We start from the raw sequence: 21,877 nt of genomic DNA, 5'->3' as shown, positions 1-21,877 counted from the left end.
GAGATCGATCCTGTCGGAGCGACCATCAGACGTTTGAAATTGGACCGAGAACAGCGAAAAGGAGAATCCCAAAGCAGGTCACGTAGCTCGGTATGGGAAATCAGAAGTTCAAAGTTGCAGGGATCGCGGACGCCCGCCGTTTGTTGCGGACTAGCGCACCATGCAGGCAACCGTTGGTATGAATGCGTAGACGTTTGAAGTTGGCCCTGTTGGCTGTGATATGTTTTTGCGTGTCCCCACTGCGTTGACATTGGCTGGCGCTGGCGCTTGAGCAGACCCAGCATAATCTCGGCGCTTCGTCTGCTGCTTTATTACGACGTCTGAAGTTGGAGGAGAATTGGGGGCCGGAAGAATGCCGGAATGGGGTGCCTGCAGCTAGGGTATTTCGCCAAAGTGTCGGCACAGTGTGTGGTATCGAAAGAAATGACAACTACCAGGTGGTGGATGACTGCTCCCTAGTGCGAGCGATGATAGAGAAAGAAAGCTCCATCCGTTGCTGGGAGTTGCCTGCTGGGAAAGCCGAGTGCGACGAATTCAATTGAAGACGCCCTGATGTGCTTTGGAAAGAAGTGTGACGGTAAGAAAATGTTTCACAGTACCGCAAAGCCTGGGAAACCCATGAAGAAAATCCAGAAATCCGAGACAAAAAGGCCAATCCAGCGCCAGGCTCAAGAACGTTTGTCCATGTTTCGATGTGCTCATGCAAAGTCCCACCCCATCCTCAGTTTACCAAGCCACTGGTTTACGTTCGCCCTTGTGCTTTCCTTTTTGTCCATGCTTTCGCTCGCCATTTCGCTCGCCCCCATCCCATGGCTTTGAGTAGAGCGCAGAGGCCTTGACAAGTTCTGCCAGCGCGCTCTCCATGACGGTGCGGCCCTCGAGCGTCTGCCACACCTGGTGCGGGGCCTTGTTGACAACCTCCCACGCAACCAGATTGTCAGTCAAGGTAGCCAAATCCCGCTGTTTGCGCTCCCATTCGCTGCTCTTGCGCACCTCGATCCCTGAACTGACTAGGACGACCGGAGTGTTGCGGTCTTGGATGGCGCGGGCGCTGACGACTTCGCTTTTACTGAGCGAATCGGCGACGAGGTTTTCCTGCAGCTGCGCCTTGATGTACTTGCCCGACTGATAGGCGTTTCGTCCGTAAACGCGATCCTCGCGACTGCGACCCTTGAACAAGGCCGCGGCTATTCTCTGGAGACCCAGTGGTGAGATAACACCCCAACCCCACAAGATGAAGCCGCGGCTTGCAGACCCAATGCGGTGGAGCAAGTCTTCGTGCATCGGATCCACCATCATGATGCCCGTGACTTCGCGCAAGTGTCGTGAGGAAAAGATGCGGCTCGTAACGCTGCCGATGCCGGCCGAGACCAGGATCCAGGGGCCCTCTTCTCCGGCACGAGCTAAAGCTTCACTCAGCGCGTCTGCAGACATGCCAGCCGAATGCGGAGAAGGGGCATTGTCCGACCAGGCATAGCCCGGGCGATCCCAGTAGCAAAAACGCGAAATGGTATTGTTTTGCCTGGCGCTGTAGGCCCAGTGCTCGAAGTTGTACTCGCTGGGATGCTCCCCAGCTTCGAGCAAAATGGTTGGATTTTTGCGCTCATTGGTATAAGTCACGTTGCCGACGCATGACAGATGAACGGCATACTTGTCACCGTCGACCAGATAGCGCTCGCCTGGCATTCCGAGCGTTGCGTCGCGCGCGCGAATGATGAGCGTCGCAGTCATCAAAACGGTAATGACGACGTAAATGGCAAGGATAATGGTCGAGACAAAGACAGCGAACCACTCGCGAAGCGAGCGCCGTGTCTCTGGTCTCCCAGTGAGACGTTCTTCTTCTTCCGCCTTGCCCCACGCAACGATTCTGTCGGCAATCACGCACCAGATGGCGACCACGACAGCCCAGACCACGGATGCAATGCCAACCCAGCCCTCTTCGAGACGGATGCGCTTCGCAGACAGTATGAGAATCATGTCAACAAGGAGTATCAGAGCTATCAGTGCGGCCGATACGCGCATCGCGGCTGAAGGGGTAGCGAAGAATAGAAGAGCGACCAGAAGATTCCCAAGGGTCAAAGTCGTGTAGGACCAGTCAAAGAAGCCGGAGCCGCGCGAGTGCATGCCGGGAGGCGAGACGAAGATTGACACCAGCAGCAGCACCCACCATAGGAAGGTAACGACGAGGATGAGGACGGTCAGGTAGCGAGTGAAACGAACGCTCCATAGGTTGTACGGCGAGACCTGGCCATGTCAGAAACAATCTTGTTACATGAGAGCGGCAACTTGCAGCAGGATCATTGGGGTCCAAGTAACCGTCGGCATGCCGCTGGCGCTGCGAGCCCAGCAGTCGTGTATTCTCATCTGGCTCGCGCGATTCGTAGGACGGACGTGACGGTTGACCAGGGCGAGGCTCGGACGACTCATTGTCGTCGTCGTCGTCTCGCTTCGTCGTTCCCCAGAGCGAGACCATGGCGGCTCAAGTTGACCGGAGGCTTGAGCAGAGTGGAGGTGAGAGACGGGGAGAAGAGGAGAGTGAGGATGGATATTTGCGAGATCCGGAGTGTGATGGGAAAGTGGTGATTGGATTGCAGCAGGGAAGCTGACAAGGCCTGGACTCTGTCACAACGTCATGGCTGCATAGGCCCCAAGCCACAAGCAGCCTGGTGGCGCAATTGATTGTTCGCGTGCGTCGGTATGGAAAGACGATGGTGTCGAGCAGCGGAGCACCGTCGAGGCGTGGGTCGACCATGCCTGCGCCCATCCTCTTCTCCGCACTCTGCCCGTCGAGTACCACCCCCACCCCCTGCTCACTACACCACTGCAAGGATGCCCTCCGCCCTTCAGTCCACAACTCACCAACGACAACAAGCCTCGCCAACTCCCGGGCCTGCTGACAGCATTGTCTCACACCGCATCCCCTGTCCAAAAAGCCAGCGGGACGCCTCATAGACAGCCTCCCGCTCTGCGTCAACCCGGCCAGGCCAATCGATGTCGTCGTCCAAGACTATGAGCCCGCGAGCACATCATCTACGACACCCAGCTCTGTAACCCCCATTGCCAAGTCCCGTCTCTCCAGCCAAGTCCCACAGTCGTGTCAAACGCTAAAACGATGAAGCTCCAGCTAATACGGCTTGTTGATGATAGTCGGCCTTGGAGCTTGGCTCGCAGACCTGGCCATGCTGGTTTCTCACCAAGCAATATAAACGATGGTTCCTAGACGTCGTCTTCTTATCGAGCGACGGTGCCTCTCTAGGGTGGTTTGTTCTAGACGTGCCAAGTCCTTGTGTTGCACGTCGCATTCTCTCTTTCCCATCAGTCTTTCCCATCATCTCGTCAGGTTTCTAGAATGATTCAAGATCAGACCTCAAGTACCTGGTTCTGGAGCCGCGGAAGAAGGCTTCCGAGTCTAGCACTCTCTTCGTCCCTGTCTTCCCAGAGCACTTCAGGACCATCGTCAACCAGGAGCAAGCAAGCTCGCAGAGACTCTACGCTTCAATTGCAGGTCTCGTCGTCGAATCCCACGCTCTCGACACCTCCTACAACGTACCCACCATCGAGCGATGCCTCAAGCTCTACAGACTCTTTCAAGACGCCCGAGTCGCTGCCATCGCCAGGTCCACCGTCTCCTGCCTCAACCACCTCATCACGCGCTTCGTCATCTCCCCACTCCCAGTCATCTCGACAGGAGAACGCAGCAGCGTCTGAGAGAAGCAACGCTGTCAACCTCAACAAACCCCTCCCCATCCTTCCCCCACCTTCAAGGCCACCATCCCATTACGGCTACGCATCTATCGTCCCACCGCCACCGCCAGCCTACACGCCTTTCGACCCCCACACCCTCCTCTTCCACATCTCCTTCCCTTACATCTACGCCAGCAGCAACGACGCCTCCTCGTCTTCATCAACGCCACGCTACCAAGTCTCCCTCTCGCACACGCGAGCCGGCCGCCCGCACCAACTGGCGCTGCGGCGGCTGACGAGGAGCGAGAGCAGGCGCGTCGCGTTTACCACCACTACCACTACCACTGGCGGCGCAGCAGCGGCTACGACAACAACGACTGCGATCCCGTTTGATATTGACCTCACGCTGTACACCGCGACGTACTACTCCCCGCGCGCCGCGGTGCCCGATATACGCGGGTACAAAGCATCGACGGTAGCGGGACAGCTGGTGCCGAGCTCGACGTCGTCTTTTTCTGCTGCTGCTGCGGCAGCAGGACGCGGCTGGAAAGGTAAGGGGGCGGGCTGGGAGCTGTGTCGGTTGACGCGGGAGAGGACGGACTGCGGGGAAAGAGATGGGCGGTGGGAGTATAGGGAGAAGGAGGTGTGGAGGCGCGATGTCGTGTTTGCGGCGACGAAGCGGACGGGGAAGGAGAGGTTCAAGGGGGTCTCGGGGGGATGTGGCGGGCAGGGAGAAGGGGAGGGAGGGGGACGCCGAGTCAGGCGGAAGGGTAGTCTCGCCGAACAGCCATCGCAAATACAGCGCCGTCACCATGGCGTCTTCGAGTGGCGCGCGGGCACCGTTTCGCTCTCCTCGCCGTCTCCCCCGTTCTCGACCATCTCTTCCACACAAGCCGTCAGCTCCCCGACAATAATGCCAACCCAACTCCTCGCAACTTCGGGTGCCATTACCACCACAACAACCCTCTCCACCAACGTCCCTGCGCACGCGGCAACGGCACCGCCCACGATGGGCAATTTGCGCGGAAACGGCGGAGTCGGAGATAGCGATTTGCAGAGCAGTAGGAGAAGGGCGGGCACGACGAGCACCACAAACACGACGCCCTCACGCCTCGCACATCGGTCCAGCAGCACGGCCTTGGCTCTTCGGCGCGTCGCGAGTCGCGTCAGTCTGCGGACGGACAACACCACTTCCAACATCGACGACAGCGTAGACGTAGACAAGGAGGCCTCGTCGCCGACGCCATGGAAGAAGAGTGAGAGGGCGAGGAAAGCGCAAACCAAAACGACAGGACGCTGGTTGCGGCTCGAGCGGCCTCTCGAGCGGCGTGCGCTAGATGCGCTAATCATGGCGTGGGTTGTGAGCGTGTGGATGGATATGGATGGGCAGGGGACTGGATTGGGAGAAGAGGGCAAGGCGTGAGTGAGTGAGACGGGAAGGAGGCCGTTTGCCTTTCGTTGAATTTGATACCCAGTTGTTGTCTTGGCCATTCCGAGAACCATTTGTTCAAGTAGATGAGTAGATGGGTCAGGCTGACATTGACGGGTGTTGTGTCTTGCGGACGCCTGACCGAGGTGCGGTATGGTAAATTCTCAAAACTTTTTCGATTCTGCCACCGCAGTGGCGTCCCATGCTTTTTGAAAAACCTGAAAGAAAAGGGGATAATTTAGGCCAAAAAAAAAAAGAAAAGAAAAAAGAAAAGAATACAGGGGGTATCAAGATGCGCCAGCCAACTCTTCAATACCAGCTTCTTTTAGCTCGTGCCTCAACGTTGCACTGTCCAAGCCCAAACTTAGAGCTCCAGCAGATTGACAGTGGTTGAGCGGGTTGCGGGGCGCTGGAAAATATCGTCTTGGGTGATGGGCCGATCTCCATTGTTGATGACGACAGCTTCGCGCCTTACACGCCGCCGGGCAACCTCCTCGGACCTGTCGCGACGCCGGCGAGCCGCGACGGTCAGGTTACGCGTGAGTCGCGCATGGTGATCCAAAACACCGCCATCCCAATTTTCCTCATCGTCGTCGTCGACGTCATCATCGTCATCGTCGGGCTCTTCAGGCGCGGGCGCGTTGCGCGGCAGCAACGGAAACGTGAGCTGTACCGATGTCGACTCATCGGCGTCTGCGGCGGCGGCGTCGCGGTCCTCGACGAACGGGTAGCGCGACGAGGGCTGCATTTCCCAGCGGCCGTGCTCGTCGGGTTCGGACGGGAGCACCTCCCACAGCTGGCGCGCCTGCTGCACCACTTCTTGGTGGCGGACGTGCTGGCGCTGGCCGCGCGCGTCCCATTCTTCGAGGTCGACGCCGTGGGTTTCGCGGATCATGGTTATGGCGAGCTCGGCGGCGCGTTGGTGCGGCGTGCCGGATGGCTGGCGGGCGTCGTTGAGGAGGGCGCCGATGTTGGCCGTGTCGCTGAGGAAGCGGTTGGTGAGGATGACGATGGCGGCTTTGCGGACTTCGAGGTTTTGATGCGTCGTGGCTAGCATGCCAAGCGATGAAAGAGGAATGTCTGCTCAGGAAGACTTGTCAATATACTGCATGGTTGTCGTTGGTGAGGGGGGTTTGATGCCTTCTTCGGTGCCTTGCGAAACAGCGTGAGGCGGATCCGGATCTTCTGCGACCTCGGTGTCGCGATAAATGGTGTGCAGACCAAAGCTGACGCCCCGCACGACGAGGGCGATGCCCACGCCCAGGCCTAGCATGAGCATGGCGTCGGCCATGCGAGGGCTGAGGGAGGACATGTTGATAGTGAAAAAGCGATGTGAGCTAGGTAGGTAGGTAGGTAGGTAGGTAGGTAGGTAGGTAGGTAGGCAGGTAAGTACCTTAGGTACATGTACATGTAGCCGAGTACAAGGCGGTTCCAGTTTGGCATCATGACGTTTAAGCAGTGGTCTGTGCGTGGTAGGGCTGAGCAAGGATTGGCGCGGGGCTCGCGGCAATGCATGGTTTATCTACATGTACAGTTCCTTTCTACCCACTATAGACCATTTCTTCTTGAGTAGTCTATGTCTCTAGGCGTATAGTCCCGATTGCCCTACGTGGTGCTCAACACCGTCCCGTTCTCCTTCTGTTGCACGCACCGAGAAACAGAACGACAACGACCTTGAAGTGCTGCTACAGGGATGTGGACAAGTCATGCCAGGCCAGATCATGAGCGACACGTCGATTGCCCAGTCAGGACCGTCATAGACACTTGTGTATCATTGCACAATTGGAGTATTCCGTGAGGTTTGCCGTGCTGTTCAAGACGAAGGCTGTAGTGTTTTGCAAACTGGAAGCTACGGAGGACGCGCATGTAGCGATACGTACCCCCAAATATAGCGGCCGTTGATGGTGAGCGGCTCGACAGACGTCTAGTCCGTCTTGCGCCTTTCACGCGCTCGGTTCGTCGGATGGCACAGCAGACGGTCATGTACAGATGGCGGACGCAGCCCAACGAATCAAATTAGGTTTCCTAGTACGAGGGCTAGTTCCTGGATTCGGAGGCGGGGAGGGCTTCCCTAAAGACCATGGATGCCGTAGTTCGGCTCAGCAATTTGACCGACGGTTCTTTGGACCGATGCCTCGTACGTTTGTACTTAGCTGGAAAAGTGTTGAATGGGTGAGGAATGCCACGCTCGGGCGAAACATGTTGCAGCGGGCTTGTCGACGGCGAGTGGGAAATGAATCTCTCCCCTTCCTGCCCCTTGGCCTGAGCGGGTGGCACGTCGCTCGGCGGCTTGTGAAGCGAGGTGTATTCGTCTCAACCCTTTGGTTTGGATCCGGCGCCAGCTTTGACGTATGGCTGGCTGGCTGGCTGCACTCTGGGTGGACTGGACTGGTTTAGCCGGATGATTGCGTGAGCAGCGACTTGGACCGACGAACCCTCCGGAATCGCCAAACTGAGGAACTAAGGTAAATCCTGGCCGCTATCGATAGGTACCAAACCCTCCCGACCCCGAACCGACAATACTCGCCTGTCGCCCACTTCCTTCTACTCCCGCCCCAACCACTCTCTCTCCACCTGCCTATGAGTGTGCCTTGAGCTCTCCCCTCCGCGACCCGTCTTGCACCGTCTCTCGGTCCCATCACCAGACCTCTCTGCCGGTTCTACATCTCTGCGTCATCGCTTTCGCCCTCGCTGCGTGCGCGCGACAGCCATGGGCCTCTCCAAGACAAACAGGATTTTGATCCTGCTCGCCATTGACACGGCCTTTTTTCTGCTCGAGCTGATTGTCGGTATGTTTTTCCCTCTGACCCGTCAACATCAGCGACTGACTCTCTACAGGCTATGCCGTGCATTCGCTGGCGCTGGTGGCGGATGCTTTTCACATGGTTGGTTACACCAAGACATTGCGCCGCCGTGACATCACACTAATTCTGCCCAGCTCAACGATGTCCTCTCTCTGTGCGTAGGGCTATGGGCCGTTCGGGTCGCAAATTCCAAGACGAGGTCTCGCGTCTATACATATGGCGTAAGAAGTTTGTGTGCTTCGTAACGGCCGTCGGCTGACTGTGCCTCAGTTCCAACGCGCCGAAACTTTGGGAGCCCTTGTCAACGGTGTTTTCCTCGTCGCCCTCTGTCTCTCCATTTTCCTCGAAGCCATCCAGCGATTCGTCGAGCCTCAAGAGGTTTCCAACCCCAAGCTCATTCTCATTGTCGGTTCCTTCGGACTCGCCTCCAACATCATCGGTCTCTTCCTGTTCCACGACCACAGCCACAGCCATGGCGGTCACAGTCACGGCGGACAAGGCCACTCGCATAGCCACGACGAGCTCAGTGCGGCCGAGGAAGGACATGGACACACTCACGATCCCGTCACCGATGAGAGTGGAAATGTGGCGGACGTTCTTCCTCAGAACAAGATTGGCAACTGGCCTCAAAGTAAGAACGTGAAGAGGAACTCTGCTGAAGTTGAGGATGGATCCTCGTCTACACGCCAGCAGTACCGCCGCCACAGCCGTTCGAGATCCAGGGTTGACGACTTTCCCATTCACCCCGCTTCGTTTCGCAACGAAATCATCAATGCTGCGCGCAGGGACGAAAGTGATTCTGAGGATGATGCTGTTGACGAGGACGGCAACCCTAGCGAGAATTCGCCTTTGTTGAACAAGGACACCAAGCGTTACTCTGGCCAGCACAAGGGCCATTCCCACCGCCGCTCACAGGACATGCACGCCAGCCACAATCACGCAAAGCCCAAGGAATCGGGCACTGGTGGACACGGTCACTCCCACGAAGATCTCAACATGAAGGGTGTCTTCCTCCATGTCTTGGGCGACGCGCTCGGAAACGTTGGCGTCATTGCATCTGCGCTCATCATTTGGTTGACTCCGTTTTCGTGGCGCTTCTATTCGGACCCCGCCATCTCGCTCATCATCACCGTCATCATCTTGTGCTCCGCCATCCCTCTCTGCAAGGCTGCGTCGCGCATTCTCCTCCAAGCTGCCCCTTCTTCCATCAACGTTGAAGATATCCAGGACGACATCGTTCAGCTCCCAGGCATCATCAGCTGTCACCACCTGCACGTCTGGCAGCTCAGCGACACCAAGCTCGTTGCCTCTCTCCACGTTCAGGTTGAATTCGATTTCAAGGGCCAAGGATCTGCGCGCTACATGGAATTGGCCCGTGCTATTCGCAAGTGCCTCCATGAGTACGGCATCCACAGCTCTACCATTCAGCCCGAATTCTGCCTCAACGAAGAACACGACCATGTTGGCCGCGAAGGCGACGGCGACGACAGCTCCTGCGACGGCGACCGCAACGGCAATACCAAGTCAACTACTCTCACCAAGCAGACCAGCGCAACGGGTAGTCTCCGTGGCGGTCAGGGCAGTAAGGATGATCCGGAGGCCCGTTGTCTGCTGGAATGTGGAGATGCCTGCGGCGACGGTAAGCAATGCTGTCCGCCAAAGACTCCACCTGCAGAGGGATCGCAAGACTCGTGCACGACACAGAATGGCAATGGACACAGCCATGCCAACGGCCACAGGCACTAGAGCTTGAAGAACCGCCGACAAGGACCGCACCCAACCAAAAAAGAATTTCCTATGCCATTGACCTGCTACTTTTGGTTGCGTAGATTTCTGTATTCCCACATTACCCAAACGAAAAATACCAGCCGCACCGGCGTCCCTCGAATACAACCCCTCACGCCCACCGCCTAGCCTTTTCCCACCGGCGTTTCCTTGAAACAGGTGCTTTTTTGCTTGGGTTTTGCGCCCCCATTTCCTATCTCTCTTGTTATTTTCCTCTTCGTCCTTTGGAACGGTAATAACACTGCTTCTAGACATTCACGCCTGTTCCTAGTCTCTCTTTATTGCTCAGGAGCTTCACAGCCGTTGAATGCTCCCAGTCAGTACATGGAACTACAAAAACAGTAGTGCATCACCACTACCACCACACTCTCTTTTTATCTGTCGTTGTACTGTATCGGACTGTATTGTACGTATGCATGTACGTATGCACGCATGTATGCGTCACACACACTCTCTTTTACTTTCTCTATTTCTCCCGCCTGCTGTCTGTTTGTCTGCCTTACCTAATCATTCTCGTTCTTGTCACCCTTAAAGCCCTCTTGGAACTTGTTACATTCCTCCTTCCTCTCTTGTTGTACTGTTTCCGTACACGGTGTTGTGTGTGTGTGTTTCTACATTCGGATAGATGCGGCGCGAGCAGCAGTAGCAGCAGCGGCGGTTGCGATTGCGGTAACAGTCAGTAGCTTCGAAGGGATGGGGAAAGCGAGACGTTGGAAATGGATGAGAAACGCCAAATATATGAGTTGAGTAGTATTAGTCGTAGATGTTGATGAATTGAGGAGACGAAGCAATGCGTTGTTGACTTGGGTTGAGTTGAGTTGAAATCATATTGAAAAACGTTCATCTGCCTGTTTCCTTGCCGTGCCATGCTTTTCTTCGTTCCAAATCTTCTTGAATACTTCAGGTTGTTATTTAGAGAAACGAAAAAAAAGTACATGCCACCGAAAACGTGAAGCGCCAATGGAATTTCTGGATAACATCGATCGATCGCCCTGATTTATTTAATTGGGATGCAAGGCCGGGTGAGACTCCAGAAATCGCGCGCTCAAGTGCTCGCTCGGGTTCTTCTCCAAGTCGCCGACACTATTAATTGATTAAATGCTCGAAAAACGATTGTCCTGAAGTATTCTTTGGCCTGAAGCAGCGTTTAGTGCTGCTCTTCATGACTTTCTTCCTGTTAAAGGTCAAAGGGATATGAATACTCCTACCTGTCTGCAGCAACATGTGTGGGCATCCGTAGACCCTACACTTCGCTTTCTAAAACTCGGCTGTCTATCTGACGAAAACAAAGCTCAAAACGGATCTATGTTCATTTGCTCTCGTACCTGCCATTCTGTCCATCTTACGTGGGTGGCATGAATACTTGGTTGCATAGGTGTATGTCAAGTCTCAATCACTGCTCATTTACTATCTCACTCACTCGCTCGCTCGCTCGCTCGCTAGCTAGCTCCCCAATACACCACGACCACGACTTGAGTGCCGCCGCCGTCTAAAACATCCCTCAAAAAAAAAAAAAAAAAAATACCTGCACTCCCTGCTCTGCCTACATGCGAAAACCGTCGTTTGTTGTCCTGCCTACCTACCAGACCGTCCGTCCCAGGACAGCCAAACAAGCCCCCATCCATCCATTCATCCATCAAACAATCAATCAGTCCCCGTCCCTCTGCGGTCAGCAATCTCAGACCCACGCTTCCACGGACGCATGACACGACACGACATGGTAGCCTCGCTCGCTGTTGCAAGAAAGAAGAAGAGAAGTGAAGACGAAAGGAAAACAAAGCAAAGTAGACGAAAACCAAGAAGAAATCAGAAAAGACAAAACCCGTCCACATCAACCTTCTACCCACTCCCATTCCATAGGTAATCTACCATCCGACCTCAAGTCTTCATCTACCAGTCATCCCCGTCGCCATCCTCACCCTTGCGCATCGCCGCCTGCCTAGCCCTCAGCGCCTCCGCCAAACCACCCGCCATGCTGCCACCACTACTACCAGCACTTACGCCGCTATCTCTGGGCTGCGCAGGCGCAGGCGGAGGCGCCGGCTTGCCCTTCGCAGCATGTCGCTTGGCCGGCGGGGCAGGGGGGACGGGCTTGCCCTTTGCTTTTGCGGCAGCGGCGGAAGCGGTGCCGTTGGCTGCGTTGCCGTTGAGCGGGGTGGGCACGGCGCGCGCGGGTGCAGCGGGCGGCGGCGGCGGCGGCGCGAGTTTGGCGGCGGATATGTGCTCTTCGAGATAGGCCGAGGGCGCCCAGCCTTGGGCGCTGTTGTCGAGGCGTTTGGCTAGCCACCAGCCTGTTTGGTTGACGCGTCAGTTCCTGTCATCCTTTCCTTTTCGGAAAACGTAGGGACAAGGTTGGGAGAAAAGACATACCGTTGTTCTCTTTTTGCAGCACCAGCACGATTTCGTCCTTCTTGACGCTGAGTTCACCGCTCGTCTGGCCATTGAAGTCGTATAGCGCCTTGTACGTGGGTTCCTTTGGCGCGGCAGAGGGAGCAGGCGGCGGCGGAGGTGGCGGCGGGGCTCTCGAGGCACCCGAGGAGTTTGGACGTGCTGCTGGAGCGGCACCGTTGGAAAGGGCTGCGACGGGTTGAGGAACAGGCCTGGAGGCCGCAGCAGCCGGTGCTGCTGCTGGTGCTGGAGTTGGCCTGGGACGGTTGGCCAACTTCGAGGGAGCGCCACCTGGACCGCCGGGGCGAAGCAATTTGCCCTTTGTGATGGGCTTGGCTGCGATTTGCTTGCCCTTTGGCGTGGGCTTCGAAACTGAGTTGGGGGGTTCGCCAGCGCTGGTATGGATCGTGCTGCTCTTGTAGACGTCTACGTAGTACGGAACCTGGGGATCTTTCTGCGTCTTGACCGAAACAATTTTGCCTGGCTTTTTGTTGTAGTCGACCGTGGGACCAATCTTGAGGTCGAAAGTGCCGCGGGTCGCATTCTTCAGATGCGTGAAGAACTCCGTTTTAAAGTAGCAGTGAAGTAGAGGATCAGGTTCTTGAGGAGAACCAACACCCAGCGAGAACCAATCATCCTTCAAGTTGGAACAGCTGACGAATTTGATGGCCCCAAGACTTATAGTCCGATCAGCGACGATTTGGACCTGCTTGTTGATCATGGCCTGCTTGATGAGGTATACGCTGTTCCTAGTCAGCACCAACGACCGAGGCTCAGATTTACTCGAGCGACCGAGTTTCGAAATAAGGACCTCAGCCCTGCAGGAGAACAGAACGTCTCCGTTCTTAATTCCGACGCTGTTGCCAATGTATGCACCAGGCCCGTTGTCGCTGTTCATGTAGAGGTAGTCGCCCAGGAAGCGGCGGTAGCCGACTAAACTGTACCGCCGTCTCTCTTTGCGGCCACCAAGAATTTGGTGGCCCTGGTCTCTCCACTCGATAAACTCCTTGCCTCCAGTGAGCTTTCTCCAGAAGCGCTGGATACGAGTTGCACATTCAGTCCGGTAGCGGAGGTAGTTGCGCCATGCTCGTTGAATCCTGATGGCCATGTTGTGCCAGTATCGGTCGCGCATCGTTTCCAGCGCAAAGACCGTCTCAGGAGTCTTGATGAAGACCTTTGTGACACCCATCTGCCATTCTTCAGGGGGGATGTTGGTGTCTTTCAATATTTGCCGTGCTCCAGTCTGGAAGTCGCCCGTCCATGTGTATTCACCGGCATAAGACAACCTGGGGGAAAGTAGGAAGAAACGCTCAACAAACTTTTCAAACGTTTGACGCGAAGCAAAACCCGCCCGACGAATCCTGACGTTTTCTTGCAGACCGAGGTACTTGACTTGATGAAGAACATTTCCAACATTGTATTCGGAAGGAGACTTGTTTTCGTTCGGCTTAATGGTGCGAATGTATGATGGCGACGCCTTCATTAGCGTAGCGACGAGGTCATTAGCAGAGGCCTTGATCTTATCACCAGCTGTAGGCGGCCGGCGCTTGTTGTCCTGGTCGACTTGGTGTGGGAAAAGGGTGTGAAGGAATTGGTTCTGGCTGACGGCCACCAGGTTCAACAAATCCTTGAGCAGCTGGTCCTTGTTTTTGTCCGTCATGCCTTGTACGGCGTACTCGACGTCTCCAGCGTAGTGCTTGATGATGAACTGCCCCTGGCGAGCCTGGAAATTGGGGTTTGATGAGAGAGCATTAAGACGCTGGACAAAAGTGTTGTCGGCTGCGGCAGGGTCTGCGTGGGCTGTGGCGCAAGCATCGTTGAGAGCAGCAAATACACCTGGGGGCCTCTTCTCTTCAATCAATTCACAGACAACCTTGTTATCAAAGTACTTGATAGGTGTCCACTGAATCTGCTCCCTGGCGTATTCCTCTTGTTCCGTCTTCAACGTCAACTGAATGAAAATCTGCTGCAGCTTTTCATTCACGTAGTTGATGCACAGCTGCTCAAAGCTGTTGCGCTCAAAGATTTCAAATCCGTAAATGTCCAGAATACCGATAGACTGGGCATGTCCACCACGCGCCTTGAGCGACTGGTTCACTCTCAGGATGATCCAGTCGAACATGTTGTAGTAGATGGCCTTGGCGAGGGCATCCCGGACCGCGCTAGCCTGCGCTCTGTTTAGCGGGACGTCATACACCGAGCCTCGCCGACCACCCCTGCTAGTTTCCATCACTCTTTCCGTCAAAGCCTTATTGACATGGGCCGAATCGACTTCGAGGAGATAGGCAACGAAATCGACGACTGATTGGTCCGATATCGCCGCGTTTCCCTCGTCATTTTCGATGAATGAAATGTTGCCAAGCCATAGCACAGCCGACAGCATTCGGAAAAGGTTATCTTGCTCGTCTTGCGTCATACCGACAGTGCGCATTGCGCTGAGCACTTCTTGGAAATCCCCGAGGTCGTCAATGCCATCGACGTCGTAACATTGCGATTTGCTCGTGTAGAGATAAGATTGCGGAGGTTGTACGCCGAAAAGCTCGCGATAGTTTGGCGGCGCCGATTTGGTGAATTGGTAAAATATGTGGAAGTTGCGCTCGTTCTTAATCTGGCCGACAACTCTCGACTTTTCCAGCAAGTAGTTTTGGATGGTTGCACCGACGGGTTCTCCCTGCGGATTGAACTGGATTTCGAGATATTTGCCAAAGCGCGAAGAGTTGTTGTTTCTTAGCGTCTTTGCGTTTCCGAACGATTCGAGGAGCGGGTTGGTCGCCAGAACCATGTTCTTGGTCTCCTGAATCGACGAGTTGGAGCCTCCAGACACATTTGCAATGTATTGCATTATGCGCTTCGCCGCCTCCGTCTTGCCTGCTCCCGACTCGCCGGAGATGATAACACACGGGTTCTCTTTGTAGGCATTCATGTTGTAATACGACGACTCGGCAATGGCAAACACGTGCGGGGGCATCTGAAGACACGGTCAGCACCCAATGCGATTGGAGCATGCCCATACTCACCTCTAATCTGTTTTTGCCCTTGTAGCTTTCCAGAACCTGCTCAGTATAAATGCCCAAGTCGCGGAAAGGATTGACCGAGACCAAGACATGGCCAATGTAGGTATAGATTTCGGCATTTTCAAAGCGCTTCTTCAGGTTGTCGTTGATGGCCTCATTGGAGATTTTGCTGATGAGAGTGAGATCCGACACTCCCACCTCCTTCTTCTTGGTCGTTTCGAAGACGGCCTTCTTGGCGAAGCCGCCCTTTCCACCTCCGCCGCCTGCGGCGGGTTGCTTGGAGGCGCCGGCGTCCTTCTTGCGCCCTGCGCGCTTGGTGACAGCCTTGAAAAGTCAGTACAGGTTGCGGACAGGTGGTCGTTGGGCGGCAGCCTGGCGGTCGAGGTAATTACCATGGTGGGTCCAAAATTCGCCCCGAAGCGCCGTCAGGTTCTGGTCAGGCAGACGGCAGATGGGCGCGATGCGGTGTGGGTTGGACAGGCGGGAGCGGAATCCAGGCCTGTTCAGTCGGGAGAGAGGATGGGGAGGGTATCACAGGAACGGACGGGTCGCAACGAGAGAGAGTCGAGGATGATGGGTCAAGGGTGATGTGGTTGGGTACGGAGGGTCAAATGAATGGGGACGAGCGGACGTCACAGCGTAGGGCAGCGCGGGCGTGAGTGGGTCCTGCGACTGGAAAGGTGAGGTGTGGCGGCGTGGTGGCGGTGCATTACGCGCAATCACTTCTCAGCCAGGGCAGCCCAGCTCCCACACCGCATCACTTCACTCACTGCGCGTCGACGACTTGACAATACAAATACTGCTGCTGTTGCCTTTCCCTTAGGTATCCATCATCCGGAACGTCTCATCACCTGTACAGCTTCCTTGTCCGCCTTGTCTCCAAAACGCCGCCAACGCCTCGGTGCTGCTTCCCGAACTCCTCCGCTAAATGAGGGCAATAATCGACGCCAAAGAAAACAGAAAAGCCGAGAAAAGACCAACGTCATCTCCAATCCGGGTGCCTAGACACCTCGAGGACAATCACCCCCACTACGTCCGACCGTGATCCAATCCTGCTTCTTGCCGTCGTCTAATTGCGGCCCGTTCCATTGGAGCCGATCCGACGACCGTCCAAGCCCGCCTCCACATATCCAGGCATCAACCACCATGACTATGAAATCAAGCTTTTCCTTGAGGAGATTCGCTGACGCAAGCGACTTAATCTCTGCTCCGTTGGACCCCTGGGCATGCAAAAGAGTGCGCAAAAGACACGTCAAGACGTTCCGCTGCCTGATGTACTTGAAAGGAAGCTCTCCAAACTCCGAAAGGTGCTGAGTAGCCTCGAGCGAGAGGCATGTAAAGTTGCAGAAACAACCGTCTGCTGATAGTACCAGCTTAGTGTGGTCTGGAAAGTTGAACTGCCTGACTGTCAGCACCGCTTCAACGTCGCTAGTCGCCAAAATACGAACCTGAAAAGAGCCATCCGCAAATCCCCAAATCCCTACACTCCCCAGTCGTTGATAAAACCTGACAAACATGGGCATTTCTTGCTCATTCTGCTCCGTGTCGTTGCCGACATACTGCTGGCAGAGGTATTTACCGAATTTTGCCCACAAAATGCCACACGTCCTTCTCCGTTCTCGTGAAAGCTCCGATATCTGGATTCCATCCTCACCGCAGTCTGTGAGGTACGTCATAGGAACGTTGTCCACCGAGCTTGGGTCTTTGGAAAGGGATTGCAAGTGTTGGAACCCTTTGCGGACGACAATATGCGTGACCGGATCACGGGAAGTTGCGCTGAGCAGACATCCCACGTTTCCATCTTCGAGAACGTAGCCGACGCCGTGTTTCCTCGAGTAATCGACCCATTTGGCGACAAAAGGGAGTCTGTACGCGCTGTTCGGCTTTCTTCCTGGCGTAGACCTGCCGGCAAGGGCCCGAGCAATGTTGTCGCGGAATGTGGACACGCGCTCGAGAACCGATGTTGGGTCACTCCAAGGCACTCCTGAAGACGGAGAAGACCGGGGAGTTGAAGATGTGGGTGCTGAACGGGTGGGTATTGGCTCTAAGGAGTCGATCCTCTCTGATCCTTTTCTCTTAGGCTGAGGAGCAGCTTTTGGGATAGGTTCCAAATCTTCCACCTCTTCCTCCGACGGAGACCTAGCGGCTTTCCTTCCTATTGCAGCTCCTGTTAAGGCAGGATTGGGCTTGACTTCTTTGGACGGCCGCGGGGGCCGCTGTGCACTTACAGTCCGAATCGCCGTCTGGGTACTCCTGGTCCGCTTGGGTCTTTCCAAAGCCTCCCCTGTCTGAAGCGGTTGCGGCGCAACATTTTCCTTGTACAGACCCAATCGGTTGCCTCTGGTGGGCGGCTTGTTGAGCGCCGACTGTTTTCTGTCGTTCGCATTGATCTCGGCAAGATATGCTGCATCCTCTTGTGAAGACTCCCGCTCCTCTGCAATCTGGCTCAAGCCTCCACCATTCGCATCGTCCCAGTCGTTTCGGTCCGGATACGGTACGTACACCACGTCCGATGGTATCGGTACAACAGGCTGACGACCCAAGGCGAGCTCCTTTTCGCAATCTTTAACCACCGAGCGAATTCTCTTGCCGCCGAGAAGTGGAAATATTTTGCCAGGGGCGTATTCACCGACCCCCGACTCTTTGCATATCTTAAACCACTCGTCCGTATATCCCCTTGCCCTCGTCGATGACGACAGCGATCTTATGGGAAACTTCGGCGCCCCCATCTTGTATTTGGCGTCCAGTCTCGGCGGCATGTATCCCAGCTTGAAAAAATCGTGGCTTACAATCAGGTCAGGGCTTGGACGGTCGTCCTCGTGCACGAGAAGCGATCCCACTAGGTCTTTGAGCGCCTCGCAAACGTCGCTCCCCACCGTGCCCTCCGGCCAGCTGTACTCTCGGTTTTGAAGTTTTCTGTAAATGTCCTCCCTCTTTGGAGCGTGGAAAGGAGCCCTTCCAATGGCCAGAGTGTACGCGATGATACCAATTGCCCAAAGATCCACCTTTTCGTTGTGGCCATTGCCCCCCTTGTCCAGGATTTCGGGAGCCAGATAATTCGGTGTCCCACACATGGTCGTCCGTCTAGCCCCTAGATCGTTCTGAGACACAAGGACGGCAGCAAGGCCAAAGTCGCCCACCTTGATGTTCATTTCGCCATCGAGGAACAGGTTACCCGTCTTCAGGTCGCGGTGGATAATGTTACGGTGGTGCAGATACTTAACGGCTCCGCAAGTCTGGATCAGGAATCTCCGTATCTCGGGCATGGTGAAGAACTTGCGCTTCTTGAGCATGTCGGCAAGGGAGCCGTTTTCGCATATTTCGAGGACAACGTATGTACTGCTGGAATAGGAGAAGGCGCGGTAGAATTGGACAATGTTGGTATGCGACAATTTGGAGTGAATCTGTAGCTCCGTGACAAACTAGTGACCGGCGGCGTTAATGATGCTGCGTCTCAGAAAGCCTCCAATTGAGGGAAGAGTACCTTCTGTGCAAGCTTCGGGGGCTCCATTTTTGATTTGACAATTTTAAGGGCAACTATCCTGCCCGTAGGTCGGCCTTGGTCCAGGACGGTTGCGCGGTGGCATATGGCAAAGCCACCCTTGCCCAACTGTTCCGCCGTATCATACTCGTAGCGCTGAGGCTCCCGCACCCGCGAAGGCGGTGGATCGGCGTGGACAGACATCTGGTGATGGTGTTGTGGCGGAGATGGACGCGGGTAGCGGGACGAGACAGCATGAGAAAACAGAGCGGGTGGGTTTATCGCTGTAAACAACCGCCGCATAGCAACCGGGCCCGCTCACCGCCCTCGGGCGGCTGCCACTCCGCAACCGACGTTGACCCAAGTCGTGGCCGGTCCTGCTGTCAAGTGAATGTTGGATTAGCTGAAGATGCGCGCTGTGGTATCGTCGTGTGCTAGGTTCTGCTGGTGATGAGACAAGGTTTGGATCCGTCGTCGAAGTTTGTCTGCTCCCTTCTCGATGCGCCTTCTTCAAATCGTCGTCGCATCTCGCCCGGCAGCAGGAGGGACCGGCTACCTCAACCGTCTGCATCGGCGCACTGCAGGCCCGAGCACGCCCCGTCAGACCCGCAACCACGAGCTCCCACCATGGCGCAGCGTCAGCGGCAGCCTTCAAGGCAAGGACTGTCTTGACTCAATTGCCTCGGACCTTGTCTGACGAGCCCATGGCCTGCTAGAACTATTCCTCGACATCCAACCCCGGCGCACCCCGAGTCCCTCCACCAGCCTCTGCAGCCATGTCGCTGAGCCTCAAGATTGGGTCGCTGTTCATCAGGACGCTGGCAAAACCAATTGCTGTGGGTGATGTCATCGAGGGCAAGTTTGCGTCGGAGCTAACCCATTTCCCTAGAATACCATCAAGCGCAATGCCCGCGATCACGAAGCCTTTCGCCGACGATGTGTCCAGCTTGCTCAAGGCTTGCACCGGTTAGACGTGCGGTGGCGCGTCGGACTGCTCCAAGATCCGGTTGTAATCGAGAAGCAAGTACAACGAGAACTCAAGGAAGCCGAAGCAAAACGCCGCGCTGCCCAGGGCCAAACGGTCAAGACCGAAGCGGAGTCCAAGGCCGACGAGGAAGCGCTCAAGAAGACGAAAGAGCAACTTGTCAAGGCGAAGTCGTCGAGGCCCGTCAAGGTACGGCCGCTGTCAGAAGCCAAGGCTATCGATATGGGGGCGACCTTCATATCTGAGACCTTCATGTTCTTGGTTGCCGGTGCCGTCATTGTATTTGAGCAGTGGAGATCAAGGAAAAAGGCAAGCGGCCGTCGGGATGAGGTAGATGACAAACTCGAGGAGCTTCAGAGCCAAAACCAGGAGCTGAAGGATGAGCTTCTTGCGCTGAAGACTCAGATTGCCTCTGTGCTTCCTTCAACCGGTGGCAGGGAAAATAAGGGTACTTCCGTGGAGCCGCATTTACAGGCATCCAAGACTGAAAAGGAAAAGCCTGCGGCCTCTGATGCTCCCGAGAACAAACCTCACTCGAAGCCTGAGTCTGCTCAAAAGCCATGACCGGTCGATTTTTGGACACGCGCCTTACCCGACGTCCCTCTCCACGCTCAGATTCTCTCCTCGATACCCGAACTTATTGCGCCATATTCGTGCGCTGTTGAAAAACTTTTAGAAAATTGGGCGTTGTTGGCAAGGTTTGGATATTCAAGTGTACTATCTATTTGTTGGTCCATAGATGGTGACTTGGCTCTCACAGCATTTGGAGTTGGTGGCAGGGCTTTGCCATGTATAGAATCATCAAATACCGACCCAAAGCGAAGTATACATGAAGCAGCGTAAGTTGAGTTGTGAAAGACAGCTCGACTATCGGCCACGTGCACACAAGGAGCATTCGAGCAGAAGACGTCTTGTGATGACCTGTCAAGGCTACCCAGGTATTTGATTTCTCGCCTCGCAGGTTCACACAACTCTTCCTACCTACATCCTCATCCACGGAGTTGAGAGAATCACAACTTTTCTCATCTGGAGCCTCACTCACCAACCCACCATGTTCTGCAGTAGTCTTCGACGTCGTCCATCGACTGCGTCAGTGATACCGATTGTCACTGCTGCCAATGGACTTCGTCTTCAAGGTACGTCAAACACAACGCTCGTCGCCAGTCAGCTCGCTCACTCCAGTCAGAGAACGCACTCGAGACCCACGATCTCGCCGTTCCTTTGCCATCCCAACAAGATCATCTCCTGGTCTTGCTCCTTTCGCCTCAATCAGTGGCCACGGATCGCTTACCATCCACTCTTGAACGAGTTCATCGCTTCTCGACCTTGAAAGGTGGCGCTCATTCGGTCATTTTATTCTTGGTGCACCCTTTCGAGTCACAACGTCAGAGCATCGAACTCACGACGGAAAGAATCACGGTCGTTCGCCCCAGCTCATGTCCTGGATCACACTCTGGCATGAATGCCTACCACCGCCTGAAAGGAGCGTTGGACGACAGCTCCAGCTCGACCCCGCCAATCCTTCCAGTTCCAGCAATCTCGGGTTTGGAGTCAGTCTTGAAATCATACATGCGTCATCTCGAGAATCCGCAGCCGACTCTCCAACCCAGTCGCCCTCTCAGCGATGCAGCTCTCGACATTCTTCCGCATTGCACCGCAGGCATCGGACCCCTCCCCAGAGACGCCGTCATTGCCTTGACAGACATGTTCCCCAGTCTGAAGGGTATCGCCACTGCAGCAACGGCAGACCCGAATGATGCTGCGTGCCGGGAGGCCTGGGCGAAGATGGTGGAAGAGATGGGAGAAGAGAATGCCCAAAATACCATCGACTTTTGGCGCACCGAGTGGGTTGCCGAATAGCACACTGGAGTCTTGTGGGATTGCAAAGCCACGGAGATGTGCTTCGGAAAGTGATTTGAGCCAGGGACATAGGGCAGTTTTTCAAATTATGGCACAGGAAGATGGTGGTGGAAGTCGAGATGATGCAATCAGTGCCTGAAGGTACTTAGCCAATGAGATGCGTGCAATTGAGCGTGTGACGTGGGGGTTGATGCACCGAAAGAACGTTGAAGCGAGCAATTTTTCCACAGGCGCAGCTACCAACGAAGCATTTTGTGAGATGAGTGATGACAGAGCTCAGATGGTGAGCTTCTGTCAGTTGACCCTGACATGCAAAGGACGGAACGGAAGGTTTTGGTAGCAGCGTCAGAGCCAGAATGCTGTAGGAGCTCCCAGGTCCCTTCTGCCCGGGCGGTGAACGCACCACGTGAGACGCTTGAACCCGTTTAGGCAATGCGTCATCGGAGT

At 55.4% G+C, this 21,877-nt stretch overlaps 8 protein-coding genes across 8 annotated transcripts; 4 read left to right on the top strand and 4 right to left on the bottom strand.

Annotated features, from left to right (window-relative positions):
* Nucleotides 1-505: 505 nt before the first annotated feature.
* On the bottom strand, nt 506-2,585 carry IWZ02DRAFT_259073 (uncharacterized protein). The gene is made up of 2 exons (XM_066763307.1): nt 2,291-2,585; nt 506-2,244 (listed from the first exon to the last, which is right to left on the bottom strand). Exons 1-2 carry the CDS (start codon nt 2,471-2,473, stop codon nt 727-729), a joined length of 1,701 nt encoding a protein of 566 aa, XP_066623159.1. The 5' UTR covers nt 2,474-2,585; the 3' UTR covers nt 506-726.
* Nucleotides 2,586-3,177: 592 nt separating this feature from the next.
* On the top strand, nt 3,178-5,292 carry IWZ02DRAFT_259139 (uncharacterized protein). Its single transcript, XM_066763308.1, has one exon. The coding sequence runs from the start codon at nt 3,350-3,352 to the stop codon at nt 5,105-5,107; it is 1,758 nt and encodes a 585-aa protein (XP_066623158.1). The 5' UTR covers nt 3,178-3,349; the 3' UTR covers nt 5,108-5,292.
* An 18-nt stretch (nt 5,293-5,310) lies between these two features.
* IWZ02DRAFT_499174 (uncharacterized protein) lies at nt 5,311-6,511 on the bottom strand. Its single transcript, XM_066770227.1, has 2 exons — nt 6,254-6,511; nt 5,311-6,193 (listed from the first exon to the last, which is right to left on the bottom strand). The coding sequence occupies exons 1-2, from the start codon at nt 6,423-6,425 to the stop codon at nt 5,478-5,480; spliced, it is 888 nt and encodes a 295-aa protein (XP_066623157.1). The 5' UTR covers nt 6,426-6,511; the 3' UTR covers nt 5,311-5,477.
* A 1,113-nt stretch (nt 6,512-7,624) lies between these two features.
* IWZ02DRAFT_259046 (zinc/cadmium resistance protein-like protein) lies at nt 7,625-9,891 on the top strand. Its single transcript, XM_066763306.1, has 4 exons — nt 7,625-7,902; nt 7,952-7,998; nt 8,052-8,138; nt 8,188-9,891. The coding sequence occupies exons 1-4, from the start codon at nt 7,824-7,826 to the stop codon at nt 9,661-9,663; spliced, it is 1,689 nt and encodes a 562-aa protein (XP_066623156.1). The 5' UTR covers nt 7,625-7,823; the 3' UTR covers nt 9,664-9,891.
* Nucleotides 9,892-11,077: 1,186 nt separating this feature from the next.
* IWZ02DRAFT_450963 (uncharacterized protein) lies at nt 11,078-11,867 on the bottom strand (the record flags this gene model as incomplete). The annotated part of the gene is made up of 1 exon (XM_066767497.1): nt 11,078-11,867. A coding segment is annotated over exon 1 (410 nt), but the record flags the coding sequence as incomplete, so codon positions are not given.
* IWZ02DRAFT_490359 (P-loop containing nucleoside triphosphate hydrolase protein) lies at nt 11,593-18,789 on the bottom strand (the record flags this gene model as incomplete). Its single annotated transcript, XM_066769656.1, has 6 exons — nt 11,593-11,993; nt 12,073-15,058; nt 15,108-15,428; nt 16,145-16,501; nt 16,553-18,526; nt 18,589-18,789. The coding sequence occupies 6 exons, from the start codon at nt 18,787-18,789 to the stop codon at nt 11,593-11,595; spliced, it is 6,240 nt and encodes a 2,079-aa protein (XP_066623154.1).
* Nucleotides 18,790-19,259: 470 nt separating this feature from the next.
* IWZ02DRAFT_258982 (optic atrophy 3 protein-domain-containing protein) lies at nt 19,260-20,556 on the top strand. Its single transcript, XM_066763305.1, has 2 exons — nt 19,260-19,421; nt 19,475-20,556. Exons 1-2 carry the CDS (start codon nt 19,362-19,364, stop codon nt 20,132-20,134), a joined length of 720 nt encoding a protein of 239 aa, XP_066623153.1. The 5' UTR covers nt 19,260-19,361; the 3' UTR covers nt 20,135-20,556.
* On the top strand, nt 20,378-21,548 carry IWZ02DRAFT_258946 (uncharacterized protein). The gene is made up of 2 exons (XM_066763304.1): nt 20,378-20,706; nt 20,757-21,548. The coding sequence occupies exons 1-2, from the start codon at nt 20,622-20,624 to the stop codon at nt 21,428-21,430; spliced, it is 759 nt and encodes a 252-aa protein (XP_066623152.1). The 5' UTR covers nt 20,378-20,621; the 3' UTR covers nt 21,431-21,548.
* Nucleotides 21,549-21,877: the final 329 nt, after the last annotated feature.

Source organism: Phyllosticta citriasiana, assembly GCF_038021145.1.
Source record: "Phyllosticta citriasiana strain CBS 120426 chromosome Unknown IWZ02scaffold_6, whole genome shotgun sequence".
In the NCBI taxonomy this organism is placed as follows: Eukaryota; Fungi; Ascomycota; class Dothideomycetes; order Botryosphaeriales; family Phyllostictaceae; genus Phyllosticta; species Phyllosticta citriasiana.
Note: the sequence above shows the minus strand (reverse complement) of the source record. Positions and strands in the feature narration are given on the sequence as shown.

Coding starts and splice junctions, on each gene's coding strand:
- IWZ02DRAFT_259073 (XM_066763307.1), bottom strand. CDS start 2,473: ATGGTCTCGCTCTGGGGAACGACGAAGCGAGACGACGACGACGACAAT. Junction 2,245..2,290: donor TGGACCCCAATGATCCTGCT/GCAAGTTGCCGC, acceptor TGACATGGCCAG/GTCTCGCCGTACAACCTATG.
- IWZ02DRAFT_259139 (XM_066763308.1), top strand. CDS start 3,350: ATGATTCAAGATCAGACCTCAAGTACCTGGTTCTGGAGCCGCGGAAGA.
- IWZ02DRAFT_499174 (XM_066770227.1), bottom strand. CDS start 6,425: ATGTCCTCCCTCAGCCCTCGCATGGCCGACGCCATGCTCATGCTAGGC. Junction 6,194..6,253: donor TTCGCAAGGCACCGAAGAAG/GCATCAAACCCC, acceptor CTTCCTGAGCAG/ACATTCCTCTTTCATCGCTT.
- IWZ02DRAFT_259046 (XM_066763306.1), top strand. CDS start 7,824: ATGGGCCTCTCCAAGACAAACAGGATTTTGATCCTGCTCGCCATTGAC. Junction 7,999..8,051: donor TGGCGGATGCTTTTCACATG/GTTGGTTACACC, acceptor AATTCTGCCCAG/CTCAACGATGTCCTCTCTCT. Junction 8,139..8,187: donor CTCGCGTCTATACATATGGC/GTAAGAAGTTTG, acceptor ACTGTGCCTCAG/TTCCAACGCGCCGAAACTTT.
- IWZ02DRAFT_258982 (XM_066763305.1), top strand. CDS start 19,362: ATGTCGCTGAGCCTCAAGATTGGGTCGCTGTTCATCAGGACGCTGGCA. Junction 19,422..19,474: donor CGCTGGCAAAACCAATTGCT/GTGGGTGATGTC, acceptor CCATTTCCCTAG/AATACCATCAAGCGCAATGC.
- IWZ02DRAFT_258946 (XM_066763304.1), top strand. CDS start 20,622: ATGTTCTGCAGTAGTCTTCGACGTCGTCCATCGACTGCGTCAGTGATA. Junction 20,707..20,756: donor CAATGGACTTCGTCTTCAAG/GTACGTCAAACA, acceptor CACTCCAGTCAG/AGAACGCACTCGAGACCCAC.